The following is an 8,864-nucleotide window of genomic DNA, read 5'->3' on the forward strand; positions in this document are numbered from 1 at the left end:
AAATTAAACCGCCTCTTTACTAAAGTCAAAAGTATAAAAGGAAAAAACACAATTCCAAGGATTTATGCTTAATCAAAAAAATGGGTTCGAGGTCCCTACAATCTAGCTTCGGTCCAAAACTTGACTGGGAAAAAGAGGAGACATAATGAGAGTGATCTCTTTCACTCCGGTAACAAAAAAGAAAGAAAGAAAGAAACAAGTGAGTAAAAAAAAGTTACAAGTAACACAACAAATCCTAACATAATCACTATGATCAATCAAACACATTTATTAACAACAATCCTTTGGTAATAACTCTCTCTCTCTTGTCTCTCTTTTTCTCCTTTTTCTCCCCCTCCTTGGAGAGAGCACCTTATGCTGATTCGTCTCCTTGTCTTCCTCAAATCGTGAACCCAAAAAATTCAGATTTAGATATCTGGGTATTGTAGAGAATCGTGGATCATGGCGGTTGTTGAGAGTGGAGTAGCTGCAGATTCAGGAGCCGTGGTCCAGCCGACAAGTCAAGATTCGGATGATCAGAACCATCAGTCGTCAAGGATCGAGGTTGGGGAGGAGGAGGGGCTGTACAGCAAGATCGGATCCCATCCGGGGAGATCGGAGGGGTCAGATGGTGGGGAGAGCTACAAGCGTGAGATGAGGGAGCTCCAGGAGCTTTTCTCCAAGCTCAATCCCATGGCTGCTGAGTTCGTTCCTCCCTCCCTCTCTAAACAACCCAACGCTGCTTTCTTCTCTAACAACGCCTTTCCTGCTGCCGGAAATGCCCCCCTTGAAGTCAACGCCTACGGTCACGACACCGCCGGTTTCCGACGGGTAAGGGACACCAAATCGTCTTAGGTGTTTAGTTTCGTTGTGGGTCTTCGAAAAGTTTTATCTTTTTGTTTCCTGAAACTACCGATCGGATTCGTTTTGACTCTGTGTAGAAGAAGAGCTTTGGTCAAGGGAAACGGAGGATGAATGCTCGAACAAGCATGGCTCAGCGAGATGATGTCATCCGAAGAACCGTCTATGTCTCTGATCTCGATCAACAGGTTCTTCGAAAAAAAATTAAAACCTTCTCTATCATTTCCCCTCGTGACTTTTCTCATCTTTTTCTTGTGTGTGTGTGTGGATGTTGTTAGGTCACTGAAGAGCAGCTTGCTGGTTTGTTTGTTAACTGTGGACAGGTTTGTCTCTCTCTTTCAAAAAGAAAAAAAAAAAAAAAAACTCAAATCATTGGGTTTGTGTGTGTTAACTGTGTGTTTGGTTATAAGCAGGTTGTTGATTGCCGCATATGTGGTGACCCGAACTCAGTACTTCGGTTTGCTTTCATTGAATTCACTGATGAAGGTATTTCATTTCATTGTTATTCTTTTTTTGGAGTAGTCGATCTGGTTTTAAGTTATTTGGGATTGGTTTGTTATATATATAGAGGGTGCGATGACTGCTCTGAATCTATCGGGGACTATGTTGGGATTCTATCCTGTGAAAGTCCTTCCATCTAAAACAGCTATTGCACCTGTTAACCCCACTTTCTTGCCCAGGGTAATGCTTTTCTTTTTACTAACCCGACTTTGATACTCAGAAAAATGATTTTGTTGTTGTTGTTGTTGTTGTTGCAGACTGAAGATGAGCGAGAGATGTGTGCAAGAACTATCTATTGCACTAACATTGACAAGAAGGTGACTCCCTCGAATTGTTTATTTTGCTTTACTCATGAAAGTGAAAGTGTCTCCCTTTCTCTTTCTCTTTCTCACGTGTGCTTGCTTGTTGCTACAGGTGACTCAATCAGACGTGAAGATTTTCTTCGAATCCTTCTGTGGAGAGGTGAACAACTCTTGAGCTTGCTTTTTGTTTGCTCTTAACAGGGGGAAGGAAATAACTAATTAGATGTTTTTTTGTTAATAACAGGTTCTCCGTCTGAGGCTCCTTGGCGATTATCAACACTCGACTCGTATTGCTTTTGTAGAGTTCGTGATGGTAAGCACATTATTTATGCTTCCTACTCTCTCTGCAGACTTTCTTGATGAGTGCTTAGTGCACACCATGACTACTATTATATCTTTGTTTCTTTACAACAGGCTGAAAGCGCGATAGCAGCTCTCAACTGCAGTGGAGTTGTTCTAGGTTCTTTACCGATAAGGTTAGAGAATACGACACAACACAATCTCTTATCTCGAGACTTTTTGTTTCGTTGTTGGTGATGGTTTGTTTTCTTTTCTCATCAGGGTGAGTCCTTCAAAGACACCTGTTCGTCCCAGATCACCGAGGCATCCAATGCATTGATCTTAGCGTTACACGTTTCTTCCACATATGTCTCTATATATATATATATATGTGTGTCTCGCTCTCTCTTGCGAAACTGCATACACAGACATGTAAAGATGTTTGTTTGCATCTCTTTGTTTTGGGAATGTAACTCTGGGATCTGATGATGCTTCTTCCCTTTACCTTTTGTCTTGCCTTGAGAGTTTTCGATGTCACTCTTTTAATGTCAAAGAGCTTTGAACCATATCAAGGATCATTCTTATTGTGGAAAATTTACTTTTCTTACGTTTAACTATTTCGATAAAGTAAAGAACATGATTTATGGCACAAGTTTGGTGGTGTTTTGGTGGTGTTCTTTTGTTTGAACATGAGCGGTTAATGGAGACCAAACCGGTTAGCTTAACTGGGTTTTCTCTGAAAGTCAACTTTAGGAAATTCCAAGAAGAGTAAATTAAAAAAAAAGTTTGGTGGTTTTTCTCTGAATTTGTGACGTCAAGAAGATGCGAAATGTAATGCAGTCTAGATTCAAAGGTTTCTCAATGTTTTGTACATTTTCGAGACTACTGTGATTTTCTTTTCAATTTTTATTTATTTCAAGCATCCATCCAAATATTATTGATACACAGATACAACGTGTTTTAAAGTTGTGATGCGACTCTGAACCACCTACTCAGGTCCAAATCAATATTGAAAATCCAATTTTCACTATTTTGTTCATATTTCCCTAATGTTTTCTTATGTATTCATGGAATCAAATATTAAATCAACCGGTCAATTACAAAAATAATAACCCGGTCGTAGTTATAAGTCAAAATGGAAGTTTAGTTTTCTCTAATATTTTCTATCGTCCACAGTAAAAATTATAAACTGAATATATATTTTTCTTAATTAATGATATATATCAACCATTTTAGACCATTTCTAATCCAACTCTATAAAAAAATCTGTAAGACAGAAAAAAATATAAAGATAAGGTTTTGCTATTTTTTTTTCTATTTTAGAGATTTAATATTATAATCTTTTATTTTTAAATAAGTGTCATTTTGACATTTATTATACAAATTGGCGGAAAAATATGTAATTTGTTATTAATCATATTTCTCTGATCAATAATATTTGAGATAAATAAAATTATTTATAAAATTAGTGAAATTTTTAATTAATTTTCAGTTGAAAATATGTATAATTTGCATTGAAATCGTAAAGTGACATTATTTTTGTAAAACTTATTACGAAACAGAGTGAATCTATATATATATATATATAAATATGTTCGTCTCCCTCCTGTGATGCCACGTCATCAAGTCGTGCGTTATGGGAGTGACACATGTCCCATTTTATATTTGGGGTCAAAATAAAACAAAAGGCTGTCAGGGGTAATTGAACCCAACACCTTCAGCACTGATAATTCTTCTTAGAACCACTAGGCTAAAGTCACTTTTTATAAATATGTAGCCGCAAAAATACTTATTATCGTGTCGGCTGGAAGCCCATGCTTCTTCTGCTTGTGGCCAGGACCGGCACTGAACTGACGCCAAGATGAAGATCGTGAAGTTAAAAACTTTGCTCCAAACAGTTTTGCAATGTTTTCAACCTTTATAACTTGATGCATATAATATATATCAAAATACATTTGTTGTACACGCTTTTATTAGTTTTGATTTTAAAAGAAGGTATTTACAGTTATAAATGTTTTGTGCCAGTGAAATAATGGTTGAAAAACATTTATACATATGTCATATTAAAATAACATTCAACTTCTATATATAGTCAATACATATGTCCATATTATATTCTAGACTAAATATTTTCTCTTTTAAAAATATAGAAAACAGTTTTTTAGTCTACAAGCAAATGTTTTAGAGCAATTATGCATTATAGAAAATAATATATATTTAAAATCCATACGCGAAAACATATTAGTTGATATATGCCTCTTTCTGACACATGCACACTCCACTATGAATAAGAATAAAAAAAAACAGTATTGTCATCAAACTTTATCACAAATCCACATTTGTACATCTATAATTATGAGTTGGACAATTAGTTAATTTGATATAATATCAAAGCAAGAATAATCGAAAAACAACTATACCACCGCATACTAATTACAGATAACCAAATTCTTGAATCTTAAAACAAATTTCAACTTGAATATTTAGTGAATATCAAATTAACTAATATCTCATCCGTAGGGCGGGCCGAGTATATTACAGAGATGAGTTGGATATGATGATTAACCGAAGCTTATATTACTTTCGTTACTCTTATAGTTAGTCAGAATCACCAGGACAAATGCGTTGTTCCACACATATATAGACCTCTTCTTTTTAATTTTTAATTCCCCTATTTTCATTTATTTATTTTTTTTTGGTTTTTTTGTGTAGAATACTACTTCCATTAACTTATTAAACTTTGGGGGTACAATGGTTGATACATGATTTGAAAACAATAGAGATTAAAGCACCGCGGCCATTTATTTCTAGGTTTCAGACAGCAAATTATATAAAAGAAATTTATCAAATGAGCTTTTTAAATTGTTTTCAGATGAGAGTTTCATGATATGCCTTTAAAGCCATTTAATATCAAGTGTGCAGTCCCATGGTATACCACTTATTTTCCCCACCATACAGTTTCGTTACGTATGAAGCACACAATTTATAAGAACCATAAAATTTGTTCGACGCGATGCTGATTATTTAAGAGGCGTACCAATTAGGTATTCAATATTAGGATGTAACACTGATATTGCAAACGTAGAAAAACGAGTTCACAAATCTTATGTGAAGATAAAATGGTTTGAAATGTTGTGCATGATTTTTTTTTTTTTTTTTTTTTGAGAAATGGCTCTCTAAATGTTGTGCACAATACATGAAAGTTAGTTGGAACACAGAAAATTAAGACATCATCATCGGCTAACTTGGTTCTTAATTACCCGGAGAGATTGGGTGGATATGAGATTATCATTATGACGGTAGTAAAGAGATTGACCGGTGATATCATTCTTATCGAACCCAACTCCTTCGGAATTATTGACTCAGTTAGGATACTATACATGTGACTCAACATCCTCACTATAATTAGACATATAGATCCCAAATTCTGGATATATATATATATATAGAGCTACACTCCTAGAAAGACAATTTTAATCTAACAACAACAAAAAGAACAGCAAGAACATGGCAGAGACTCAAGGAAAGGTCATCACTTGCAGAGGTAAGTAGCTCACAATGTGATCGTTTGTTATATCATTTTCATGATCATGCTGATATATAATGATACATGTATGTAGCTGCCGTTGCATGGGGTCCAAAAGAGCCGCTTGTAATACAAGAAATATGCGTCGATCCTCCTCAGGAAATGGAAGTCCGGGTTAAAATCCTTTACACCTCCATTTGCCATACCGATCTCGGAACTTGGACCGGCGTGGTAATAAACATACCTATCTTCAAATCATTAGAAAATCATGCTTCTTGATTAACATTACAATATAATTCTGATGCCCTCTTTGTATAAAAAAGAACGAAGCTGAACGAGCATTTCCGAGGATTCTTGGGCACGAAGCTGTCGGGTATATGCCAATTCACATTGGGATATATCTACTATTTAACACTACATGTGACGCTAATAAAACATCTTTTTTCCATCTTCTGGATATGAACAGAGTGGTGGAAAGTGTCGGAGAAGGAGTTAAAGATGTGAAAGAAGGAGACTATGTGATTCCGACATTCAATGGAGAATGTGGTGAATGCAGAGTATGTAAGAAAGAGGTAAGTAATCTATGTGAGAGATATAAAGTGGATCCAATGAAAAGACTGATGGTTAGTGACGGAGGGACAAGATTCTCAACAACCACAAACAAGGACGGCGGTTCGAGCCAGAGCCAACGCATTTATCACTTCCTTAACACCTCCACGTTCACCGAATACACGGTCTTGGACTCAGCTTGCGTTGTCAAGATCGATCCTAATGCTCCTCTCAAGCAAATGAGCCTCTTGAGCTGTGGTGTCTCCACGGGTTAGTTATTAGATCTATTTATATAGCAATTTGTATTATGGATTTATTGAAAGAACAGAATCATTAATTTGGGTCCATAGATTCTTTAACAATACGACAGTTTTTGTTTTCTGGTTGGGATTTTTGAATATAGATTAGGATGTTATTATTATCTCCTTTTTTGGAGCAAATATAGTGAGATTTGGGAGTAGCGCTAAGGAACAAAGGAGGAGATAGGACCTTGGTTTCTGAAACACCATTTATTTCTCTTATACCAAACGCAGTTAATTCACCTTGATGATACCAATCAATGGTTGTAGAAATCTACAGCTGTAGAAAGTGATACATGTTCAAATTTTTAAATCAATAGTCACATGAAGTGTATATATGTGTATCCCTATTAAAAGTTATGTTTTCGTTCCGAGAAAAAAAAAAGGTGTGGGAGCAGCTTGGAACACTGCCAAAGTGAAAGAAGGTACAACCACGGCTGTCTTTGGATTAGGTTCGGTTGGACTCGCTGTAAGATTATGACTCCCTCCGTTTTTTTAATATTTGCATATAGATTGAAAAACATTTAATTTTCTAAATAAAAATATCATTAATTGTATACTTAACCACAATTTAACCAATAATAAAATAGAAACTATAATATCATTAGTCATCTAGCATTAATTAGTAATAAATTTTACATAGAAAATTGAAAACGTCAAATAATTTGGAACAAAAAAATTTCCTCAAAACGTCAAATATAAAAAAAACGGAGTGAGTAGTATTTTTTTCCATACATCCCTCATTATAAGTTAAGTTTTAATTTATATAGTAACTCATAATAATATATCTATACATATTTTATGAATGGGAACTGAAGGTTGCTGAAGGTGCACGAGCAAGAGGAGCTTCTAGGATCATTGGTGTTGATGCCAATGCTTCCAAATTTGAGAAAGGTATTACTTTCTCTTCGAATTTTTTTAATCTGATTTGACTTCGGCTTACTAAGTGAAGCGGATGGTTAACAGCCACTGCAATAAGATTTCCATATATTCGCAATCTGAAGTTCTCAACATGCTTAAAATACTCCAAACCATTATTGCAGGTAAATTGATGGGAGTAACAGATTTCATAAATCCTAAAGACTTAACAAAGCCAGTACATGAGGTACTGTCAACTTTATAACACAACAAATCATCAATAATTATTAAATCAACTTAGTATTAATTGACTTTAACAAATGATTCATCAATATAAAAAAAAAAATAGAGGATACGGGAGCTGACCAGAGGAGGCGTGGACTATAGTTTTGAATGCACAGGAAACGTCGATGTTCTTCGCGAAGCCTTTTTATCCACTCACGCCGTAAGTCCTGACTAATGTGATCAACGAGTTGTTAAGTTTACTTGATAAACAAGTTAATTTAGTAACTTGAGCAACAAGTAACTGTTTAAATAAATTGAATGATAGGGTTGGGGATCGACGGTTCTAGTAGGAATATATGCAACACCAAGAACATTGCCTCTTCATCCGATGGAGCTTTTCGACGGCCGCAAAATCACTGGTTCTGTATTTGGCGGTTTCAAGCCCAAATCTCAGCTACCAAGTTTTGCTCAACAATGCATGAAAGGGGTCTGAGTTTTTTCCTCTAGATTCTATACACAAACTTCTTTAACTCGACTTAGTTTTGCGTTTTGGTGGAGATTGATTGGGTTTTTTATTTTGTAGGTTGTGAAATTGGAACCTTTTATCACCAATGAGCTTCCATTTGAGAAGATAAACGATGCGTTTCAGCTGCTTCGCGATGGAAAATCTCTTCGTTGTCTTCTCCAAATTGCTAAGTTTCTCAAGAAATAATTCTACACATTTCCAAAGTTTTATTACTCTATTATTTACCTAGCAAACACTTGAATTATTTATGCTCAGGGATTGTTTAAGACTCAAATGATCTTGTGATGTCATATAAGTTCTTATTATTCAGTCGATTATGTTATACGTAACCACAAAAAAAATTGATTACTCATATGTCATACGTTGCAACTACGTGTGGATGTCTTCTATTGAAATAGAAAACGCACAATCAATTAACTGATCTGTGTAAAAAATGCAACTGTTACTTGTGGCTTGTAGTGTGCACGCTATGTTTTTGAAACCATTCGAATAACTACGTATATCAAATAAATCAGAAAGTGGATAATTACGTCAGTGTGAGCATGGGTTTACACGACAACACTCTTGTCGATTGCTTGACATGCAAACTTCACTCTGCTTCACCAAACCAACCATTGCAGACTTGCAGTTCACTTATTAACTATTGCCAATGTTTCTTTTTCCGAAAAAAAAAACTATTGCCTATGTTTAATTAATTAAGTTATTCATCATAAAACCTTTTATTTAATGGAATAGTTTACAACTTACTTTTTGCCTCACCACTCACACCAGATGCAACTATAACCATAAGATCATCGCATTCAAATGTATCAATTAACTTGATTGGTGCGATTGATGATTAAAAATAATACTTGTGAACGTGGAAGAGCCGATTATTCTTGATATATAAGATATGCAAACACCAAAGTGATCGTACATGATTAAAATCATTTTGGCATTTGTGAACTTTTTTGTTTGAC

The 8,864-nt window shown here is 35.2% G+C and overlaps 2 protein-coding genes across 3 annotated transcripts; both read left to right on the plus strand.

Moving 5' to 3' along the window:
• The first annotated feature begins 254 nt into the window (after positions 1-254).
• On the plus strand, positions 255-2,488 carry LOC106363129 (polyadenylate-binding protein-interacting protein 11). Of its 2 annotated transcripts, XM_048739025.1 has the most exons (10): positions 255-810; positions 921-1,028; positions 1,119-1,163; positions 1,254-1,326; positions 1,409-1,521; positions 1,599-1,658; positions 1,756-1,803; positions 1,888-1,956; positions 2,058-2,119; positions 2,205-2,488. In XM_048739025.1, the coding sequence occupies exons 1-10, from the start codon at positions 442-444 to the stop codon at positions 2,260-2,262; spliced, it is 1,005 nt and encodes a 334-aa protein (XP_048594982.1). In that variant the 5' UTR covers positions 255-441; the 3' UTR covers positions 2,263-2,488. The 2 variants fall into 2 exon arrangements, with proteins under 2 accessions (XP_048594982.1, XP_048594981.1); XM_048739024.1 differs by having other exon boundaries at positions 266-810; positions 1,119-1,326.
• A 2,758-nt stretch (positions 2,489-5,246) lies between these two features.
• LOC106364570 (alcohol dehydrogenase-like 3) lies at positions 5,247-8,253 on the plus strand. Its single transcript, XM_022690909.2, has 10 exons — positions 5,247-5,466; positions 5,543-5,679; positions 5,772-5,821; positions 5,915-6,267; positions 6,683-6,765; positions 7,115-7,190; positions 7,340-7,401; positions 7,504-7,599; positions 7,705-7,866; positions 7,963-8,253. The coding sequence occupies exons 1-10, from the start codon at positions 5,430-5,432 to the stop codon at positions 8,089-8,091; spliced, it is 1,185 nt and encodes a 394-aa protein (XP_022546630.2). The 5' UTR covers positions 5,247-5,429; the 3' UTR covers positions 8,092-8,253.
• The last annotated feature ends 611 nt before the right edge of the window (positions 8,254-8,864 follow it).

Source organism: Brassica napus, chromosome A9 (assembly GCF_020379485.1).
Source record: "Brassica napus cultivar Da-Ae chromosome A9, Da-Ae, whole genome shotgun sequence".
Taxonomy (NCBI): domain Eukaryota; kingdom Viridiplantae; phylum Streptophyta; class Magnoliopsida; order Brassicales; family Brassicaceae; genus Brassica; species Brassica napus.